Source organism: Mytilus californianus, unplaced genomic scaffold (genome assembly GCF_021869535.1).
Source record: "Mytilus californianus isolate M0D057914Y unplaced genomic scaffold, xbMytCali1.0.p SCAF_4, whole genome shotgun sequence".
Taxonomy (NCBI): Eukaryota; Metazoa; Mollusca; class Bivalvia; order Mytilida; family Mytilidae; genus Mytilus; species Mytilus californianus.
Genome location: NW_026262690.1, coordinates 76,047,961 through 76,072,979, shown reverse-complemented (window position 1 = coordinate 76,072,979; position 25,019 = coordinate 76,047,961). Strand labels below are relative to the sequence as shown.

At 33.1% G+C, this 25,019-nt stretch overlaps 1 protein-coding gene across 1 annotated transcript; it reads left to right on the top strand.

Moving 5' to 3' along the window:
- Nucleotides 1–4,372: 4,372 nt before the first annotated feature.
- On the top strand, nucleotides 4,373–6,975 carry LOC127738556 (complement C1q tumor necrosis factor-related protein 3-like). Its single transcript, XM_052249845.1, has 2 exons — nucleotides 4,373–4,478; nucleotides 6,439–6,975. The coding sequence occupies exons 1-2, from the start codon at nucleotides 4,403–4,405 to the stop codon at nucleotides 6,882–6,884; spliced, it is 522 nt and encodes a 173-aa protein (XP_052105805.1). The 5' UTR covers nucleotides 4,373–4,402; the 3' UTR covers nucleotides 6,885–6,975.
- The last annotated feature ends 18,044 nt before the right edge of the window (nucleotides 6,976–25,019 follow it).

Here is a 25,019-nt window from a genome sequence, read left to right as displayed (position 1 = left end):
ACGTTACACGCGTTCTTGTAATAAACGACACCAAGTACACTCAACCCATACTTATGAAGGAAATATACGTTACACGTTCTCTTGTAATAAACTTCACAAAGTATGCTCAACCCACTACTTCTGGAGGCGAAATACGTTATACGTGTTCTTCGAATTATCATCATCAAGTACACTCAAACTATACTTCTGGAGGCGAAATACGTTACACATGTTCTTCGAATAATCATCATCAAGTACACTCAACCCATATTTCTGAAGGCGAAATACGTTACACTCTCAGCGAACCAAATCCGATGAGGGCAAACACAAAAGATTTAAAACTGTTCAAGGTTAACTAAGCATTAGGGTGTATTCGTTTTGATACAACTACACAATTTATAAACTGAAAACTTACAAGTTACGAAATCAGATTGGAGAAATAACTTGCGATAGACCAAACACACGACACTTAAAAAAATGGGCTATAATGTATGCATTGTTTTAATTTTCGCCTGGATGCCTCTTACATTTGGATACATTTCTAATAGTCTTTGTTGCAGTTATTAGAAAAGAGAATGGAAACAGGGAATGTGTCAAACAAACAACAACCCGACCAAAGAACAGAAAATAGCCCAACGTCACCACCGAAGGCCGTCTTCAGCTGGCCCCTTAACAATAATGTATTTTATAAAAATAAGATGTGTTATGATTGTCAATGAGGCAACTCTCCACAAGAGACCAAATGAAATAAAAATTAACAACTATGTTAGTCTCAGTTTAAAAGAAGTTAGAGTACGATGTTAGAATAGGTAACAGAAGAAACTAAACAAAATGACCAACATAAATTAACAAAGGACTACTTGTAGTTACTGATATGCCAGCTCCAGACCTCAATTAAACTGGTCGAAAAATTATGTTTTCATCATATGAAAATGACCACAATCCCTCCCGTGAAGATTGCATGTTGACTTCAAGATTTATTTCGGTTATGTTCATCGTATGGAAGCTGTCTTATTAACGTTTACCCTGCATCTTTTTTTTATTCCTGTTATATCGTATGGATGCTGTCTCATTAGCGTATACCCCACATATCTTTTTATTCCTATTATATCGATTTCAGTAAGTACAACACGTCATTTGTGAGATATTTTGTCATAAAGTCAACTGAACCAATACTTCTGGAGACCTTCATCAAGATTAGTAAACTCAACCTATGCTTATGAAGACAAAATACGCTACACGTGTTATTGTAATAAACTTCACCATGTACGCTCAACTCATACTTCTGGAGGCTAAATATGTTCCACGTGTTCTTGTAATAAACATCACGAAGTATGCTCAACCCATACTTCTGAAAGCAAAATACGTTGCACGTGTTCTTATAATAAACTTCACCAAGTACTCTCAATCCATACTTATGAAGGCGAAATACGTTACACGCGTTCTTGTAATAAACGACACCAAGTACACTCAACCCATACTCATGAAGGAAATATACGTTACACGTTCTCTTGTAATAAACTTCACCAAGTACGCTCAGTCCATACTTCTGGAGGCGAAATAGTTAAACTTATTCTTGTAATATACTTCACAAAGTACACTCAACCCACTACTTCTGGAGGCGAAATACGTTATACGTGTTCTTCGAATTATCATCATCAAGTACACTCAAACTATACTTCTGGAGGCGAAATACGTTACACGTGTTCTTCGAATAATCATCATCAAGTACACTCAACCCATATTTCTGAAGGCGAAATACGTTACACTCACAGCGAACCAAATCCGATGAGGGCAAACACAAAAGATTTAAAACTGTTCAAGGTTAACTAAGCATTAGGGTTTATTCGTTTTGATACAACTACAATTTATAAACTGAAAACTTACAAGTTACGAAATCAGATTGGAGAAATAACTTGCGATAGACCAAACACACGACACTTGAAAAAATGGGCTATATTTTATGCATTGTTTTAATTTTCGCCTGGATGCCTCTTACATTTGGATTCTTTAGACATTTGTGTGTCTTTAAGTTAAGTTACTAACAGAAAGTGGACAAGTCAATGTTAGTTTTCGATTTTACCTTGAAATTATTGAACTCGATTTACATGTACATCATTTGTGATATTTTGTCAGTATCTATAGTTTTCACGTGGGTATTAACAATCCTCCAGCCTTGTCTCTCTGTTTAGTGTTATTTGTTTGTCTTTTCAAGTTTTGTCTGGTTGTTTTGCATCAAATGATGAATTTTCGTCGAGTATTATGATACTTCATATGGTTGTTCACACCAAAAATCCAAATAAACAAAAAAAGTGGGCAACTGCAGAATTTTAATAAATTAAGAAACAATCACCAGTCCTAACAGTTTAATTTAAGGTGCGTTCACACGATACGATTTTCCATTCGATTTATTCGATTTTAACCGATGCACCTGCTTTCGACTAAAATCGTACCGTGTGAACACTAAAATCGGAAGTCGAATGTTAAGTCGAAACGTCGTTTTGAAATCGAAACGTACGCTATTTCCATTCGACGTTTTGACTGGAATCGAATCGTGTGAACGCCAAATCGACTAAATTTTAGTCGATTGAAAAAATCAAGCAAATAATTCTAATCGACAATATTCCAATTTTCACATCATTCGTAACGTTTTTATTCGTAAAGGGAACAGTGTCATCTTTTGTTCATAAACCTGGCTATTATGCGCCCTACAGTATATGTTATGTCAAACTAGTATTAAATTACGCTAATTAAACTAGAAATTTAAGAAAATTATTTTTTTCAGATAGTGAGGTGGCCATAATACAATGTTTGTATATTTTCGCTGTAAATAAAGTTTTTTTTCCCAAAAATTATAACGAAATTATTTTTGATTAGATTTTGAAGAAATTTTTACCATTGATCTCAGACTTTATTGTAGTTTTTTACTGATAATTTTTTACCGAATTTTGAGAAAGACCATTTCCAGAGTTTTCATTATGTTTAATTTAGAAAAAGACAATTCATTATACCTGTTCGCACCTGAACTTCAATATTTTAAATTTATTTTTAAATCAATAACATTTCATTTTGATTAGAAATGTAGAACCAAACAGGAATTGTTGAGAATTTTTCAAGGAAGATGGTATTAAATCCCCCTTTTTTTAACAAACCTTTAATTATAAATTACTAGTACCTATTTGAACTTACGAATGCGAGTTCAATGCAACACGTAAGCGCGGTTGTTGACACTCATTCTCCAGACATGGCTGACATTATAGCCGTTGAAATACTAGACAATAATGAAGAACAGAAGGTATCAGAGGACTTGGATTTCATCGACCTGTACGAGAATGAACCATCTCTATGGGACGTAACGTCCCAAATGTATCATGACAAACTTGAGAGGAAAAGGGCTCTAGAGCAAATGGATGGCAAAATAAACATAGGAGAGAAATGCTTATACATATACATTGTATGTAATGAATGTAGGATAGTTGGGTAATAACGAGTCGCCAGTAACTTAATTTGCGACCATCAAATCACCAATTGATGTAGTCGGAGCTTAAAATACAATACAGTTATCTCCTAATGCAAGTGAATCTGTTTAATAGTTAAAGGGTGTGTGTCATTGTATTTACTTCTATTGAATAGATTACTGCCGGAGAGTGGTTAATATGCTCACAAAATTAGTTTTGTCTTCACATATTCATAGGAACCTGATGTTCAGTGGTTGTCGTTTGTTGATGTGGTTCATATGTGTTTCTCGTTTCTCGTTTTTTTTATATAGATTAGACCGTTAGTTTTCTTGTTTGAATGGTTTTACACTAGTAATTTTTGGGGCCTTTATAGCTTGCTGTTCGGTGTGAGCCAAGGCTCCGTGTTGAAGGCCGTACTTTGACCTATAATGGTTTACTTTTACCAAATCTGACTTGGATGGAGAGTTGTCTCATTGGCACTCATACCACATCTTCTTATATCTATTAACCAACGATTTTTGTCCATTTACAGAGTTCTTATTTCTCTTCAAATCCCATGCCTTCTTTTTCAATTGATTTGTATATTAGTAAAACAACTTTGGACAAAGTATAGCTTACTATAAATCAAAAGTACTTTTTTATTGTTTTGTCCAATAAAGATTCGTGGATATAGTTTACCGCGGCCTGTTTTAGGGTAACTACCGTTACTAGTTTTGTTGGTCGTTCCTTATTACTTTAATTATCCTTTTGTTTTTGATTATAAATTTTTTCCATTACTATGCAAACTCAAAGCATAAGAGTTGAAACCATTTCTATCCTACTAAGGTTACAAAGTCCTCCAAACATGTCTAAGTCATTAAATTGTAATGTGACCTAACACATGTTCAACACATCAATATTATGTACATGATATTTATCCGTAAAAGTATTTTCGCTTTGGTCTTTCACTTCACTGTACTTTCAATATGAACATATTCCAGAGTTGTCGATTTGTTATGGTATGTTTTGGTTTGACTGCTATGATCCAAGCCAAAAGTACATGTAAGTAAATCACATACTCACATCACGTATAATAGTAATCTACTATCTTTGCTTCCCAAATGTTTAACTATGTATACCAGTAATATATATATATATATATATATATATATATATATATATAAAAGTCTAAATTGAAAACAACGTTCAGACCTATGATTGCGTTGGATGAAAACCGCAATTTTTAAACGTGTGCATGTAAAACAAATTTCTTGGTAGAGGGGTCTAAATACAGCACAAACAACAATTTCCAAAAGACCAAAAAAAGTGAAAAAGTCTATTTTAACAAAACGCATTTGACTAACAGGTCGAACAACTGATGTTCTTAAACCCTGCTGACTGCCATTGGCGATTGCCAAATAAATTGATCACCAGATCTAACGAAATGGATCTTAATATTAATTCAATATCAAACAGAAAACAATAAACGTGTGGAAAAGATGGTATACCACAAACATGAGGTGCAAAAATTTGTACACCATATATATATATATATATATATATATATATATATATGAGTATTTGGACCATATGCGTATGGCCATGACCGTTTCCGTATACGTGTATGGTCGGACCATATAAGTATATAGACCGTATAGGTACTTTTTTTCGAAAACGCATGAGAAACATTTCGTTTCGCCAAGGCCACACCACGGGGAGGCGTTTGTTGTCGTGGCTCATTACTTTAACCAAACTTTACAAATCAAAATACCAACATATCAAGAATGCTAACACGAACATTTATTTATTACAATTTAAGAATAAAAAAATATGATAAATAGTGATGATAAAGTCATTTTTAATCTCTAGTTGCCTTTCTGCATGGTTATGCATGGTCCTCCACTGTAGTCACACCTTTTGCTTGCAAGTGAAAAAAAACAAGCGTTCTTATCAGCTGCGTTCTGTGACGCTGAAGTTGTTAGACATGCGGAATATGTCTACGCGCTTTTTTTTTTTATTAATAAGTAGTACGTAGTCTACCATATCGTAAGATGACTGCAGTATACCATACTCACATACCAAATTACGTAAATTATGGCAACCTGTCAACTTTTTCGTCCGAAAATAATACTGTTACTTTACATTTTTGAAGCCAATTGAGTTAAGTTTGCACGAAATGAAAAAAAAAAAAAAGAAATCGGACACTCTAGTCCGTATTCATGGTATTTGTTTACCCAAAGTTTAATGTGAAAGAGTCTGTTACGGGCCGTATTTTTCGTTTTGCTGATAGATAATCATCTCCGATGAGAAAACTTTGGGATCAAAATTATACTATACTATATATATAGTTATTAAAGTTGTCGTTTTAACTTAAGGATGAAAAGTATTAGTGTATTGAAAAAACTTATAAGAGGCAAAACATTACCCAAGTAAAAATATAATGTATCTTTGGTAAGAAAACAAATATAGTCAAAACAACATATAAAAAATATCATTTCAGTATGGTACATGCATCTTTATTGGAACAATTTTAATTGCCGTTAAATATGCAGTTTTCTAATATTTCATGTCACTGTTCTGCATTGAATGTTCGTGAGCTTGTTATACAATGCGCCTCTATTCTGCAGAAAACAATGGTTACATACATTCGAAATACGTCGGGTTTCCGATGATATAGACGCATCACACCATTTGACAAGGTACTGAATTCCCTGCTGTTTTGTTTACAACGAAATTGCTATTGTTGCAAATTATTAAATATCTATATTTGCCATGAACACAATATGCAATATGGCGCTTACCCATTTTAAAAGATGCTATTTTATAGTATGAAACAATAACAGTAAAGGATACTTGTTAAAAATTGATAGCAAAGAAACCGTTTTGATGTCGATAATTACCTTTATAACCAATAATATAAATAAGAAGATAGTTCGTTTTAAACTTTACTTTAACTTACTATGTTTACACGAATTTTGACCTCAGCATAAAAGTTAATATCCTATTTCTTTTTGATTTACAGATGTGGCTTTTTATGCAACTTTAACAAAAAATCAATTTCTAAGAGGTACAAAAACAGTGGTATATGATAACGTGTACACCAATCTAGGCTCTAGTTATAACAACATTGATGGTACATTTACAGCTCCAGAAAAAGGACTTTATTATTTAACTGCAACTTTGATGTCATTGCACACCAAGGACTTGCATATTTTCATGATGAAAAATAAGAATGTAATTGGTTATGGTCATGGTGCACGAGGAGGAGCTGAAATGGGTTCAGTAAACGCTGTTATTGAATTAGGAAAAGGAGATGTTGTTAAAATGGTCCATGATGCAAGACAAGGTGATCAAACAATATATGGGGAAGGCTTCTGCTCATTTGCTGGCTATCTCATCACCAACTTGTCGTCGGACAGAAATTCAGCGGAATACGTTGAAATACATCTGAAGTCTAAACTTAAATAAAATATGTTTTTCTTTTCTAATTCTTTTTCAAACAATTTCAAGTATACTTTTTTGATTTAAAGTGAACTTGAAAAATAAATTAATCGATCAGGTTTTGAATTACTTACTATTGATTTGACAAGTTAATAAAAACCTTTATCCATTAAAGAGATACTATGGATTTCACTCAAGAAAAGTCTCTGTTATTCATCATGAAACGTTAATCATAATCAGATTTTAAAATGTCTTCTGTCAGATAAATTATATATACATTGTCGGTACTAGTTGTAAAAAACTAAAAAAAGTACTGCTGGGCACTTGAGAATATACAGGATTCGTATTATCCAATTTTCGTACGATTTCTATATTTTATGGAGTATGTCGGAAATGAAATTATATTGGGTGATTGTACATGAAACAATAATGCCATGAAAGACCAGTAAATAACTATTATATTAAAGGAAGAACGAATTTGTTGCTTTTCTCCCTTTTGTGTTTTTGTCCTTTCAGGTTTGTTTAAACATTAGTTTTGGTTTTCTATCCCCTCCTATCCTGGATTTCTAATGATAAAATCGCAACTTTGCTATCTTCGAGATCTATTCACGTGGCATTGACATTGGTACATAATTATATATATTATATAAAGTAATAATTAACTTCGCGATACAAATCAAACCAAAACGTATCGACTCTGTATCGTTCAAATTGTTATTTTTGGATTAACCTTTGTCAAGTCCGCTTGGACCAGAATGTTGAAAAGCCACAAGTGTATAAAAATGTGAAAATCAACATAAACAAAAGAGATATAAGTTGCTTACATCCAAGTAGCTTGGACTCTGGTGGATAATTGTGATATTGGCCATCTCCTTATTAGAAAAAAAAAAAATAATAGCGAAAACTTTCAAAGTCACCTGTACCTCTGGAGTGTCTGTAAAATGTAACAATTATCAGGCGAGGATTTAATTGAAAAAGACTATGGTGAATTTATTTAATCACATACACTATTTTGCTATATAGATGATGTTCTCTCCCTTAGTAATTTAAATTGGGTGATTACGTTGAATGCATCTATTCCTTCAGCTTCCCAATTATGAACTTTCAATTTCTATGTAGCAACATTCCAGCAGCGCCTGCATACAAAGTATATATCTCCGAATTGATACAATAATCCAGGGCTTGTATTTCCTATCATGATTTCCTTGATAGAGGGTTGCTGCTCACAAGGAAACTATAAACTTTACGGACGCCATCACGAGTTGGTTGATCGTTATAGAATATCTGTTTCACAGATGACGACGGATATGTTCCAATTGTCGCAACTACAATCCTGTCCCCTTTTACCCGAATGTGACCCACCGAATCAGACATATCACCGGGTTTGTACTTAAATGAGTAACACGACGGGTGCCACATGTAGAGCAGGATCTGCTTACCCTCCCGAAACACCTGAGATCACTCCAGTTTTTGGTGGGGTTCGTGGTGCTCAGTCTTTAGTTTTCTGTGTTGTGTTTTGTGTACTGTTGTTTGTTTGTCTGTTTGTTTTTTTCTTTTATTAGCCATGGTCAGTTTATTTTCGACTTATGAGTATGAATATCCCTTTGGTATCTTTCGCCTCTCGTTTACAACTTCCATAAGTCTCATTTCCTTGTCCTAAAGAAATGCCTATACCAAGTCAGGAATATGACAGTTGTTTTCCATTCGTTTTATGTGTTTGAGCTTTTGATTTTGCCATTAGATAAAGGACTCTCCGTTATGAATTTTCATTGGAGTCGGTATTTTTGTTGTTTTACTTTTTGCTAGACACTATGCCATGTTTTGTTTCTTTGGATACGGAGTTTATCAGTCCCAGGCAATGAAATCGCAACATTCAGTACTTTGATAGAAAGGTTTGAATTATAACATAGTTAATTCATGGACTTTTATTGATGTTTGTACATATATGTAGAAGCATATTCCGTTTTATTAAACTGCATATATAGGACGAAAGAATAGAAACTATATAGTCAATTCACTTGTATGGTATTAATGGACATTATCAGTGTATTTAAGGCAACAATGCAATCTAGTAAAATGTATCTTATCAATTTTCTTCAAATTCCAATTTTCGTACCGAACTCAACCATCAAAGCCAGCATCGTCACTGGTACTGACCGCCCGAACCAATAGAATAAGTCTCGTGCCTTTTGATTCTGGTATGACAATTTCTCCAAGCTAGTTGCAGCTGTGATCTCATACTTTGTAGTACAAACGGTAATATGTTTTGTGCATAGCATTTTATTAATATATGCAATAAAGACAACAGTAGTATACCGCTGTTCAATAGTCATAATTCGATTAAACAAAAACAAATCCGGGTAACAAACTAAACCCGAGGGAAACATATCAACTATTAGAGGAAAACAACGGAACAACAGAATCACTGAATTACAACAAAAGCAAACGCCAACATACATGAAAAGGGACTGTAGTTAACAACTGCCATATTCCTGACTTTGTACAGGACATTTTAAGAAAATATGGTGGGTTGAACCTGGTTTAATGGCTAGCCAAACCTCCCGCTTATATGGCAATGTTAAAAATACCGCTAAAATGACAACACTACGTGACAGGAATACAGTACAAACAAACGCAAGAACACTCAGCACAGAGAAATACATAAATACATAATATAATAGTACTTTACAACATGTAAACCGCTGAATAACAACGGACACCTCCCATGAATTTACGACAACACACCAGGACATCACAAACGAAATATAAACGGCGCGTCACATGAATGGATCAACGTCACAACCCTGTTCGGTAACCAGTGAAAATGCCTCACTTACCATAAATGCGGTGTCATGTTTTCAATAATGTTATTTTAGAATCCTGATCCCAAAACACTTTTCTTTGTGATGCTTATTCATGAAGAGTAGGCGATGTCTTCGGAAATTTATTTAGAGAAAAAGGTTGGTATCAATTGACCACGATCAATAATTTCTCACAATCTTTAGTATTTTGATTGTGTTCATGTTTTTATGAAAGCGTAATACTATGATGTATTAATATTTATATTTCCCTATCGTAAATGCAAAGAGGGATAATTCAAACGTGCATTGATACATCATTTATATGATAAACAGTTCAGATTTTTTTTTAAATTTTGGCCTGCATTTAGTATATCATACCAATTAATGAGATCATAGTGTGACTTTCAAAAAATATTACTCACAACATAAAGGTCTGATTCTATGGGATGAAATTTATTAATTGTTTCTGTTGTTGATGCTCAGATACGATGTGTTTCATATAGCTGTGTTTTCGTCATCTCCAATAGTGATGCTATTTTGTCAGTTACATTTGCCTTTTTTCTTGGACTTATTTTCATCATATAAGCAGTAGCTTTTGTCATTTCACTGATTGTGACAACACGGGGTATGTAAAATAATAATAACAAACACCACTCGTGTAACCCCATCATATATTAATGTTGCTGTCCATCCTTTTTAAGTGGTAGTGGCTATATGGCTTCTTCGTGTTTTTTTTCTCATGTTTTATTTAATATTTCCTTTTTATAACAATAACGGTTTTCTATTGATTTAATTAAAAAAAAATTAGAAGACATAATTTAACAAGCACGATAAAGTTTTTCAATTTGATAAATCCTTACAATTTCTGTTTATTACAATGGACCATATACCAAAGTTTAACCTGTGAACAGGAGAGACACATTAAACTAAAGATCCTAGTAAAGCAAAATTATATCAATGAATCTTGAAACATTTAGTAATTTACCCATTGTTTGTTTGGTAAAGTTTGTTTTTTCTTCAATGTAATGAAGCATTAAAAACAAATGAAACTATTATCTACTAGTAAAGTTTTTAAGCTATCTTTGTATTTTTTGCAGCAAACAAGTCGTGGGAACCCTGCTTTCGATATACTATAATTGATTTTCTCAATTAAACAATTCTGATTACAAGGAAAGGCTGACGTCTGACAGAAAGCAGATGGCCTTGACAATTATAAAAGAACTAACTCTAATATGATTGCATGCTTCGAATGAATTCTACACCGGGAAAATGTTAGTACCATTACACCAATTGACAAGCAAACACAATTTATAACTAGCCTATCTGATAATTTGAATCTGAACCATCTCGGATAGGTAAAGTTCAGATATTTTTTTTTTAATTATCTACACTACTTGTACTTTAAAAGGTTTTACTTTAAAACTGACTTCACATTTACGCAATCTGTTAATCCAGTAACACTGCAATGGCTTTAAGAAAATGCATGTTTGTATTGAGCATTCAAGTGTTTGTTGCAGTTATGTGTTCTTCAATGTCGATTCAGAATCAGAACTTAACAGTAGACGAAACACAGAATGAACGCATAGAACACATGGAACATGTGATTAAGACTTTGGAAAATAGAATAGAAATCTTAAATAATACAATGTCTAAAGGTAAGAAGATATCTTTCCATTAAAAACAGTGTCTAAATGTTCCTCAGATTTTATTCATTACTTTGATTTGTCTTCTTAATCGATTAATGAGATTTCAACATCGGTAAGCCATGTTGATTATATTTACAATTATTATATGACTATAAATTTTCTGTCTTCTCATTGGCGAAAAGCATAGGAAATCCTCCTTGATAAAACATTATATTTACCGATTGCAAAATGCTGTTTCAGCTATACAAATTCTTTAATACCAAAATACAAAGCACAAAAAGTAATTCACAAGTTACAACCCTAAATATGAATGCTCGCAGGTACTGAAAGCAATCTTAAAGTTCTTTGTTGAAGCTAATTCAATGGAAACGTTTCGCCCAGGTTGCAGAAAGGTCCCTCTTTATACTCTACAATGGTCAGTCACTTGTACTAACTCCAGACTTAAGGTTACGTTAACAATTCTCAACGTTATCTAGTGGACTAATGTTAATATGAAGTTGAATCATGACATAACAGTTATTTTTATACATTCGAAATTTATTGTGAAAATACAAGCACGGGAAGCAGGTGTGGGGGCCAGACCGTAACCCTTGGATATTGAAGATGAAATATTCTAACATGTTTAAAAACTTATAAACATGATGATAATCTACCAGATCTCAAAGTGTTTAAATAAATCGTTGTCAAATCCTATCCCAGCACCCCAACTCCATAGATCACAAGGTGTTTCGAACATCTATTTAGACCAATTAGAATAAATTAATCGACCATGGCCATGTCAATCGTCAGGAGCCCAAGCCATTGTGACACTTAATCTTAAAAATACTATAATTATTATAAGGGGCTCGACACCTCGTGATCTGTTTGACTTATTCTTTTCTATACTCTTTCTTTTCTGTCCATGTTTATCAATTTAACAAACATAGTATAGAATATATTTTCATAATTTGCAACATGTTAATTACCAAGAGTTGCAGATGTTACTGTGTCTTTCAAGTTTTTATGCCTACGGAAAGCGAAAATAAAAGTTTTGCCTCTTCGTCATTTATTAATTTATCCCAGTGTTTTAAAAGTAAAACACTGTAGAGAATACCAAGGGAGGCGACTGTAATACAGATTAGGGTTTAACCATTAATGTGTCATTTTTTTTTTGCAGTCACCTCCTGCATAACAGTTTCATTTTCTTTATATCTCCTTTTAATAAGGCGTTCAGAAAATAACGCATATTGTTGTTTGCAAATCTACTGGATCGTTCGTACATCTCTTAAAGCGATGCATTTCTCCTTTAATTGTGCCATTGAAAGTGGAGGATGGATGGCATTTTTAATTTCGTCGCATATTAATGTGTCTGTCCAAAGTAAGAAACCACGTCAATGGCTAGTTTCTGTTTTGTCTCATTTTTTTTTCTATTGAGGAAATTTGATATAGATACCATATTTTGAATAGTCTATGTGAAAAGCACTTAAATTTGTACTCAACTCAGAACGACTGGGAGGTAAAAATTGTGTTTTAAAACTGACGTGTAGAGGGTTTTTACAGCGTGTGTCTGTTTTGGTCTCATTTTCGTGTACCGATATTTCTTTTTTTTCTGATCTCCATAAATTCATCCAACTGTCATACAAGTGAGAGGTTTAGCTAGCTATAAAGCCAGGTTTAATCCACCATTTTCTACACAAGGAAATGCCTGTACTAAGTCAGTTTTTTTGTTATTTTACTTTTTATTCATAAGGCAATGCTTTAAAAGTTACCCTTTATAGTACAAACTTCAAAAATGGATGAATACAAACGAATAATAAACTGTAATAGAAGGGCTAAAATGAAAACCTTTAACCTCCAACAGTTCTTTTATCTAGATACACCCCTGTTAACTGATAATATTGTGTATAAAAACATTCAGTTCAAGTTCGAGTTGTCATTTGATGGTTTTGGCTGTTCTCTTCAAGTATAATGTTCTAAATGGTATTTGGAAAGTAAGATACTAGTATTTGGTTGTTTTTGTAAAATTGATTCACAACTTTTATAGACCCGGGTCGATTTAGAGATTTTTGTTTTCTAGATGTCATGTTTATTTTAGTCGCTGGGTTGCGGTTTCTTTGAAGTGTACATCATATATAATTAATTCAAATCGAAAGTGGTGTATATTTTAATTAATGCATGTAGCTAACAGTACAATGCGACAGACCGAACCCTCCACATTCTTCATGAGCCTTTCCCAAGCCAGGAGCTTGTAAAACAGTTGTTGTCTTTGTTTGCTGTCGGTCATATTTGTTTTCCCTTATTGTTGTAGCATAAATCAGTCCGTTGGTTTTCTTGTTTGATTTTTTTCACATTTTGTCATGACGGGGATTTTTGTAGCCTACTGTACGGTATGGCTTTTCCCAATTCTCAAAGTTCGTACTGTCAACTATAAAAGTTGCCTACATGAACGTCCTTTAGTCTCTGGTGGAACGTTATCTCATTTTTCCAACCTTACCACATATCACCTTATTCCTACATAACGTTACCGGAAAAAAGTCAGATAATGGTAAAATGTTTTACGCATATGTTGGTACTATTCTTATGGGTAACATATCCGGTTTTATTTTTTTAGGGTGTAACTTTTCAAAAGAATTTTCGGAAAGGGGGAGTGCCAGTCTTAACACGGAGTTTTTTACGGGGCATTTTTTTTTAGAACTCATGATTTTCTGTATTTTTATGGGTAAATACGGTTGATGATGAATTATATAATAGTTTACCGTAAAATTGGCCAGACAAGGAGTTGTTAATAGAACTCCTTGATGTGCAGAGAGCATGAGACTTCCCCTACAAAAGGCATCGGATTTAAAGTCCCCATTCCGTTCAGACGTTGCTGCGCATTTATACATTCTGCCCAGCCAATCATAAACTGCTTAACTGCGGTCGTATTCAGAGACGGATAAACTTGGACCTATTTCTATACCCCAGGGTTTTTCAGTCCTCCTAAGACTGCTTCCAAACATCTGCCATGCAAACTCATCCACCACCCCACCCACGGCAAAGGCGTTTCTGAATCCACAATGCAATGAAAATTAACCACAACAGGACACTGTTTTCTTGATGATACTTTAAAAATGTTCCTGTGCTGTTTTATCAGGTTTCAATATTCACAAATCGATTACAAAAATTGAGTGCCATGCCTTACTTCCAAATAAGAATGAAGGCATAAACTTTGAGCTGCTCAAACAAAATAAACTTCTTATGTAATGTCTCTAAATGAATAGATCTTAATAAATAAATTTGTTAACTTCAGTTCTATTTTTCTTTAAGTAATAATAAATAGGGGACTTTATTAGGGGCTGGGGCTTTTGTCCTAGACCCATATAGTAATACTGAACACCTACTATGAGAGAGATGACACGCTTTTAGGATGTGGAAAATATAGGCGGTAAAAAAGTGGGTATGTGGGATATAGGGGGTAAAAAAAGTGGAGAAAAGGTATAGGGGGTAACAAAGTGAGATTTTGGAAAAAGACGGAAAAAATGGCAAATTGGAAAACATTACAAAAAGCGGGATTTTGGATACCCCTTGTCACCCTTCTCCTACTTTGATTTTTAATCCGAATCATTTTTTGGGGGTTATCCATGAAATTGATTGACAAGGGCTGGTAGCACGAATGATACTTGTAAAATAACATTGAAAAAATGATTTGTCATGAGATGTGAATGAGACAAGAATAGCATCTTTACGAATTTATACACAAGAATGTATGCCTTACACATTTATTGTTATATTAAATGCCCCCTACGCACCCCTAAAACGCCACTAAAGACAAGAAAATAAGAGAAGAATTAGAAGAAAGAACATTTTGATTAGGTTAAGCATGTAACACATTCCTTATGAATGAAAGCAATGTGGATCATGCGTCATTGAGACAACAAACAGAAAAAAAAGACATCTCAAGAGTCATATATTGTCTTCAAAAATAGACAAACGTCTAAAAGCACTAAACAAACTCAGGTCTAGGCAAGAAGTGAGTCTATAACAGAGACAATACATATTTGCAATCAACAGCATATTATCTAACGAACAAAACTTTGCTCGCAGTTACATGCACTTAACTTGCATATACATGTACATGTATTATTTTCTGTGCGATTCAACATTCAATAAAGATTACATAATATTACAAATTACTCCAATGATTCTAACATAACTCGAACTATACACTAAATCGAAACAATATACTATACAAAATGTGTGGTTCTTGGAAATTACCGTGAGCTACTCGTTACACACGATACAGACATCAAACTTATATATCACTGCACAACCCTTCCGGTAATACCACAATAGAAATAAATATCCGTACAGTACTAACCCAACTACTTAAAATTAAAACACTGACCAAACTGGTTTTGTATGAAGTCTATTCGTAAATATTTATATATTGCTGATTTTTTTTCAGGATCAGATCTTAAACCTGTCATGTTCTACGCAATAATAAAGTCTGGAAGCATTGTAAATCTAAACATAAAGTCTACAGTTGTCTTTGAATCGATTATTTTAAACATTGGAGGTCATTACAATCTTAACGATGGGGTGTTTGTTGCACCAAGGAAAGGAATATATCTGTTTTCCTGGACAGTAACAAGCTATGTTAGTCATTACATAGTGACTGAACTTGTGGTTCAGAATCGAGTTATATCGAATGCTGGGGAGACTGATACAGATGCAGTTTACCACTCAGCTTCAATGACAGCGTTGTGTAGGATGCAGAAAGGCGAGCATGCCTTTATTAGAACAACTTTTGGAGGCAGCAATGCGATTTATAGTAACGATGGATATCCAAAATCTTCTTTTCTCGGGATGCTTGTTTACAATGAAAACTGAGGTGATTTCAGTTCTATGTACTTTCTATACAAATGTACATCCATTTTGAAAAAAATTATTTGATAATATTTCAGAAATAAAAGAGATAAATTATTTTTCTGATTTTCAGTTCAAGTTTGATTAATATACAGCATCTGTACAATGTATGCAAAATTTGGCATGACACTTAAGCTTGTAATATTAAACGGAAAACAATGGTAGACGGCAACCAATGAAAACCACTGGTCTACAGACTTTTGACTTGGTAAAGGCACATACAGAATGTGGCGGGGTCAAGCATTTTTATGAGCGAATATTTTTTTCTATACCCTTGGATAGTGATGTAAAATAACATAAGAACAAACTGTAAAACTCATTTCAAAGGGACAGTATAATATACAAAAATAATTCCCAATATTGAAAAAGACACAAAGTCCTGATCTTAGTCTCCTTATTTGCATAACAAGACTGTGTTTTTTTTTAATAAATAGTTGATTGTTACATGTGTCTGCCAAACGATATTTGGGAGAAAATTATAAATGGTCAGCATATTGAAATGGTCCCAAGGTGCATGAGCAAAAGCTTGAAATAAATGACAATAAATTGGTGTTGTTATTGTTGTCTCTTAAACTTTATGATTTTAAAACCAGTTTTCAGTTTGTTCTAGAAACACGTGTCTAGCAGAAAAAATAGTTTCATTGTACATTGTATCTACAAATCGATCAGTATCAATGTTTATATATATTAACTACACGGTAGGTATAGTGTCCGGCTAGGATCGTGGTTTTTCGAGTGATTTAATCGGGTTTTTTCGAGTGTAAACAAACAGACTTCTTTTCTGACAAGACGTGATATAGAAGCTTGAGTTTAATATAAAAGGATATAAAAGGTGTGTTAGTATTTGAGATAAAAAGATATAATCAATCCGACATTATTTTTCGTTACAAAAAGTATAATTTAGCCTTACAATGCTTTTATTCCAAAAAACAGAATACAGCCATTTTTATACACATACCAATGCAAATGTCGATTGAAATGCATAAACGGAATCCATATATCCTTAGATATACAGACACTTTACAAAAATTCTTGTTATTGCATTGAAAACGACATTTTGAGACTAAATTCATTTCTATGTGTTCGGGTTTTTTCGAGAGCAGTCCGGGCTTTTTCGAGTGCGTCCTTGTTTTATCGAGTGATGCCACACATTTCCTATAGCTTAAAATGTTATGTGTCAGTGTATTTACGTTTAAAAACAGTAAAAAGGGTTCAAATTGTGTACTTTTTAAGGCACGAAACCAATGCATTCACCAGTTTGATAATGGTGTACTAACACTTACATTTTATAAACAAGTATCGTTCATTTGTATATATTGTTGTTTGTCACATCTTATAAATTACATGTACAGTATATATTCATGATGTCCACAATATAATGTAAGCATAGAAAATTTGGATTGAGACGTACGTACATATAGTGTGTTAAGCTGATGATCTATTCATTTCATTGTTAACTATATATGAAATTTAATTCAAATTTTATTGTCAATGGGATTAAAAACTGGTCAGATTAAATGTGTGTATGGTTTTTGTTATTAATGATTTTTTTGTGGGGGCAGGGGGTAGACCTCTTTTAGTAGAATATTTTTTATTACATAATATTTTTCTGATTCTTCTCTGCTGTCAAGTAGGTTTCTTACTCTGTTTTTTAATATACAGCTGCGCCATGGGCGCATGATACGCCCGTCCCGTTTTCAAAGAATAAAATTCATTCTCTTATGGTTGTGGCTTATTATCTATTTTTTTGCATGAATAGAAATTTCTCGTATCACACTGCACGGAGTGTGAAACGAAAAAGTGATACGAAAATCTGCGTTAATTTGATTTGCTTATTCAGCATCATAAGACGATATTACGACATTTCCATTGGCTATTCGTTAGGTCATTGATGACCTTCAAAGGTTACGACGATGTACATTTCGTGTGGAAAATACTAGAACAACGATTCGCAGAATTTTTAATTTAACACAATGAGAGTGTTGACCATAAGACATTTAGGTTTAACAACTTGTGAGAATGGGTTATCGCCTGATATCAACTCTCGTTATTTAATTCAAATAGTAATAATAAACTCGCCAAAGGCTCGTTTATTTTTATATTGAAATTAAATAACTCGAAATGATATCAAGCGATATCCATTCTCACTCGTTATGAAACCTATGAATAATTTCTCAATGTCAAAAAAAAAAATTTATGAGAAACTAAAGGGAGGTTACCTTAATCTATATAAACCAGTCACCAAAGTTTCATGTAAACTCTTCAAAGAACTTTAAAAATATTGTGCGAAAACTGTAAAATCACCCCTTTTTAGCTCACCTGGCCCAAAAGGGTCAAGTGAGCCTTTATCATCACTTGGCGTTCGTCGTTGTCCGTCGTCGTCGTCCGTTAACTTTTACAAAAATCTTCTCCTCTGAAACTACTGGATCAAGTTCATTATAGATAGAGATAACTGTAAACAGCAAGAATGTTCAGTAAAGAAAGATCTACAAACAAGACACCATCACCAAAACAGAGAATTTTGTCATGAATTCTATTCTTGTCTTTAATGTTGACGAGTGTCCTTTGTTCAATATACACTGCAGCACATAAACCAAAGTGAGCGACACAGGCTCTTTAGAGCCTCTAGTTTGTTTAATAAAATCCCATAACTCGGAAACGTAAAATCGAAAATATTTAAAATTCAAAAGGGAGGATACCTCAATAGATATAAACAATTCACCGAAGTTACATGTAAATTGGTAACAGCGTTTTTGAGTTAATGTCCGACATGCTGACGACGGACGGACGGACAACGGCATACCATTATTCGTCCTGTTTAAAAACTCCGGGGTTCACCACGAAAAATATTATTAACTGTGACAACAAAAGTACCATGAAATGAAGTTGAAAAGATTATGAGTCCCCTGCACTATGTTCTAAAGACCTTTTTATAAAGGATCCAATAATTTCTAATTTAATACTGGAAAGTTGTGGTAGAACGTTTTCCGAACAGAAAATTTGCATTAAATTGAAAAAAGTTAATTTTGATCAACGTAGTAATATGTTTTGGTGATTTATTGAGATTATATGATATTTTCATTCCTTAAATTACAGTTATAAACTAGAAAAGTCATTTTTTAAAGTCAAGAATACCTTTTTTCTTATTAAAATTTTCGTTAAAAAACCCGGACCATTTGTTTAAAAACCCGGACGGTTTCACAGTTGCTCTCCAAAAAGCCCGGACAATATTAAACACTGATTCTTTGGTTGAATACAAGACATTGTGCTTCTTTGTTGCTCAAAACATGTATAGTATTCAAAATAAGATGAGTAGTCATGTAAAAAACTATTATAATTACGAAATAGCAGTTAATTGACCTGATCGCATGTTTTATCACTCGAAAAAACCCGATCTACACTCGAAAAAAATGGACAGATTCACTCGAAAAACCACGATCCTAGCCGGACACTATACCTACCGTGAACTACATAAGGTCTAATTACTAGTATATGAAGGCAACGAGTGAATTACATTCTTTCAGAAAATGTATTGTGTAATTCTATAATGGTGAGATTGTAACTTCCTCAGTTCTATTAAGGCCGTATTTATTATACTCTTTTACGTCTGATTTATTTTGATCTTCAAACATTTATCAAAAGTGAAACTGGTGTATGGTTAAAAAACTTGTCATGTGTAATCAAATCAACACCCTGTACAAGTTACATTAGATCGGTACCGCTGTTGGTGAACATTTAGTGAAGTCCATAAGAGAACAGCCAGAAAACATATTAAAGTCATTGCAGGGATAGTTGTAATATTTATATATTTATATACAGAAGTATTTTCTTAAGTTAAGATACTATCTCGTATGCCAAAGCCTAAAAACGCACCCGAACCCCCTAAAAGAAACCAAACAAACAAGTTTATATAAATAAAACGGAAAACATTGATAATGTAATTATCATAAAATATAAGAAAACGTCTGCAAATCGTATGCACATTCTTTTGATTATTACGTTTGTTGAACAATTTGCATGCATTCATGATATAGTTCAAGTAAGTAAATACTGCCTCAATTTGATCCAAAAGGTTAGTTGTTGGTCCAATTCCGTTCCATTTGTGTACGTTGTAGTGTGTTGTTGAACCGTTAGTTTTAAATTATTTTTCTCATATCAAAACCGGAATAGATTTTGGTTAACCATAGGATTCAAAACCCCTAAATAATAAAAATAATTTTTTTAAAATTTTCACAGCTTTCTAAATAATTTACTTTAAGATTAACTTCATAGAATGCTGGTATATTCTGAATTGTACATGTATCACCTTTCTATATACCAATTTTAAACCAATGTTTAAAGTCTTGCAGTGAAACATCAACGTTCGGAAGTCAACTGCTACTAAAAATAACCCTTGGTTTTTTAATGCAAAATCACCAAAAGTTGCATTTCTGCATATTTGTTTGTTAGTTTAAGTAAAGAATGACATCAGAGGCACTATTTTTTTGTCAGGGAAGGGCCACTTTTACATATGAGTCAAATTTTAAAGACTTCGAAAAGAAAATTATAATAAGATCATTAAAAGAGGAACTGAGCCGAGAAACTAATTTTAAACCAGCTTATTACTCATTTACATTCTCAGGTCAGTGGTTGATTCGTCTATATATTAGTGTTTAGCCCATTAAAAATATGTTTGGATAGATCTTTGCTAGTCTCAGTTATGTTTACTTTGTTTTGACTTTGATTTATTTAATGCTGAGCCAATTATAATGTTGACACTAGTTATAAGTTGTCTATGTAGGTGAAGGTGTGTGGGTATATGTGTTGATTTGCGATATAGCGTCTAAGGTCAGTAAAGAAAACCTTAAAATATATCATCGGAACATTCCCAAGTGATGATACTTTATACTTATTCACCAAATTCAGTATTCACAATGATATGCTCTTCAACTTCGTATTTTATTTGGCCTTTTTAATCGTTTTTGATTCACTGATGAGTCTTTTGTAGACAAAACGTGCGTTTTTAATCCTGGTATCTATGAAGAGTTTATGTCATCTTGTAAGAGGGGTTCAATAACTATCTATTTCCATTTTTCTGGATATAATTGGAGCAAACGCCACATTAAATTAAAAATGGGAGCTTAAAAAGTCTGACATTAATGTTCATGTAACTGAAGTGTTTCTTCCAACTTTGTCTGCCATGAATAGTTAAGAAGGCTTTGGAAATTTCCTAGAAGTCATGCTATCATAACCGTCCAAAATTCTTTCATAAGTAAATAAATAACAGAATTCAAAACTTACAAATCTTCCTTTATCGGATGCACACTATACATATTTTAGGTATTCTAGTAAATGATTTAATTCTAATGCGTGACCGTTTAATGCGATGCCCATCCGTTAAGTGAATACCTATATCTGTGCAAGTTACAGCCCTTGGAATGATTCTTTACAAAATCCACAAGGCAAAATTAATTTCTATCCCAACCTAATGAACCCTCTTAGGTCAATGACGTGTCTTATTTCCAGTTCTTTATTCACTCACGGATGACACACGTTTGAAACCAAACCGCTTTATTAATTGTTTGCGTTGTTTCCTCCTTATTCATTCCCAAAAAAACATTTTTCCAAGCAGGGTATAATTTCACGCATTTTGGATCTAGTTTCATTCTTTAAAAAAAAATATTTCTTATAGATACTTTCGCTCAAGACTTTCCAATTGTAACTTTTTTTATAGTAAAGTTATTCGATAGATGTTGATAATTATGTAAAAAACCGAATATTTGAAAGCTAAGAATGTAAAAAAACCCGAATTAGATTTTATCCCCCAAAAAGGGTAGACATATTCATTGAATTTAGCCCAATCATAAATATAAAGCAATATGAAATAGATATTGACTCCTGTTTAGTTTTGACAAAAATATACATATAATTGGAATACATGTTTCTTAAAAAAAAAAAACCAGTTATGAAATCTTTTAAGGAAATACAATTTGTCAAAGACTACACCACAGGTTTGTTTTTGAAAATGTGAAATATAAAAGACCATTATATTCTATTTTGACTAATATAAAATTATATAGATAATGACAACTATCCAGCAGAGATCAAAGGACGAGGATGCAAGTCTTATGTAACAGTTGATAGTTGCTTTTAAATTTTGCGAAAATAGTTGAGGACTGCACACCATACAGCAAGGTGAACACAGCACAGTCTTTTCTGTAAACATTGATATTACTAACTAATAGATGAACGTGTAACATCCAACAGGCAATCATGACCATTATGTAAGACAATAACACGTTAATATGTAATATTCATAGGAAGAAGCGCGACCTTAATACCAGGACACATATTTCTGACTTCAAACGGACCAGGGTGTTTTCTAACTTTAACGCTCTACGTGCTTAGCGGAAAAGGAAATTTCATTTTTGTTGTTGTTTTAATTGACGATCTCCCTAAATTAAGACTACCACACTTTCGCCAAGATACCACCGAGTCGAAACAGAAATTATGAACTATTTGCATGATTCGGGGTCATGTTTCCATTTATTCCAAGAATATAGAGTTAGACTGACTGATTGATTAATTAAAAGCTGCTTAAAATCCAGTGGCAAATTTGAGATGCATATTCAGCAATTACATATTATTGAGATACTACCATAAACTGCTTTGTACATGACCGACAGACGAAATAGATATTTTTTAACCTGCTCCTCCGTCACAAAGTGACATTCCGCAAGAAGACATGTCGGCCTATGCAGACACATTATTATGACTTTGGTCCAACCATACAATCTTTTTTCTTACTCTTACTGGTAAAAACCGCCGCGTGTTTGGAAGACTAAAAGCAAATTCCAATTTTAGTCTTTTGTTTTTAACAAGCCAGGGATCGAACCTCCGACTTCTAAAACTCGAGGCGAACACCTTATCACTACCGAAGTAGGGATATTGTAGACAAAGGTAAATTTTCAAAGAAAATCTTGCCTTGCTTTGTAGATCTAAGTATATGTCGTATATAAAACAATAAAAAAAATTTACATATACAATGTGGATTGAAATATACAACTTATATTACCGTAAAAGTTATACAACTTAAAACATAACATTACACGGAAAAGACATGATAGACTATCATGAAGCACAACGAAGACACAGTTAAAAGTACATTCCGGTATTTAAATAAAGTTTTCTCCAGCTTGATACGAAAACGAAACCTGCATTGAACTTGATCTTCATTTTGTTTTCCTCCCAAATGATACGAATACTGAAGAAAATGTAACATGCAATGTCGCGAACTATTTTGAATGAGATATTATTATCTTCTGTTTGTATCTTTTTGCTTGGACAAATTTTTTTTTATCATTATTAACATAGCCTTTTCGTCTCTTGTTTACCTCTCCTAACATTACAGGAGTACTTATTTAGAGGTTGTTAACAAAGATAATTCATTTTGTTCTGGTTAGTTGACATACACATCAGCAATGGTGTCAATTAGTTTCAATTAAATCCTTATGTCATATTAGAATCTACATTTTCATTTTTTTTACGGAACTTACTTTTCAATATAAAAATAAGGAGATGTGGTATGATTGCCGATGAGACAACTATCCACCAGTGTCATTCAGTTCCAACTTAGTATCCAGTGATTATTCATGGCGATTTAATGTTCAGAACATAAAAAATCACCCACAAGAAGCACCTTTAATTCTGGTTGTTCAGTTATCAGTTTTCAGTTTTTAAACATGTGCACCAGAGACTATTGCTTCTGAACCAAATAAAGGTCAGGTCCGTTTATCTTATTTGCGGGTAGACATTCTTAAGTCGGTTAACATTAGGTATAGATATATCTATATCAATTACATGTAAGCGGTACAGGCACTTTGGAGTCTCCATATTTCAATGAGGTTGGTATCCCAAACAAAGCACACCTGTCGCTGTCTAAACAAAGACGGGTTTTACATATTTATTCAAAGATAACGGAAGTAAAGTCAGAGGTCTATTTTTTAATAACAATCTGACATTTTGTTAGCTATACAGAACATGTTTTTGTATATAACATTTGATAAGATGCGTCTGAAGTTCTAACTTTAAATTCAGATAAACATTGTACGTAAAAAACATCATATTGAAAGAATATATTAACATGGTAGAAATTGAATAAACTGCAGCAACACTCACTGAATGATGGAACACCTTAGAGCCCTTCTTGTATTAATTATTGTGATGGTAATTTGTTCAGCCAAGTCGATCCAAAAACAAAACTTGACATTAGACGAGAAACAGAATGAACGATTGGAAAACATGGAAAGACTTATCAAAACATTGGAGAATAAAATAGAAATTCTAAAAACTACTGACAGTAAAGGTAAGAATCTTTTGTTGTTTTTATACTGTTACGAAGTTATGAATTTCATTTTAAATTCCCCCCTCGATAAGGGTCTTTGTAAACTAAATAATGACGAAATTCGTACATTGTATGTTATTTTCAGTTGAACTCCATGTCATCAATATTTGATTTTTTCATTTTCTACTGATATCTTTTGTCCCGACTTGCTTCATCTCATGTTGTAAGTTGCTTTTCTGTCTTCACGTTTTCCACTTTTCAAACGCTTGGTTTCCTCTAGATGTATATTTTATTATACGTGCTTTGTTGAGTTGCTGTTCATTGCCATTCATCAAACATATACTGTCTAATGGAAATCATGTAAACTTCAAAACAAAAAGATGGTAGTATTTTCGGCTGATACAATATTATTGCAATTTATTATCAAACAATGCATATATATTATAAGTCTTTTATTTTCTTTCAGTTGAGGCTTTAGTTTCCTAAAATCAATCTGTATATGATTTTG

Bases quoted from the DNA above. Each gene is read 5' to 3' on its own strand.
- LOC127738556 (XM_052249845.1), top strand. From the start codon at position 4,403: ATGAACATATTCCAGAGTTGTCGATTTGTTATGGTATGTTTTGGTTTG. The intron at 4,479-6,438 runs GTAAGTAAATCA...TTTGATTTACAG, and splicing joins GATCCAAGCCAAAAGTACAT to ATGTGGCTTTTTATGCAACT.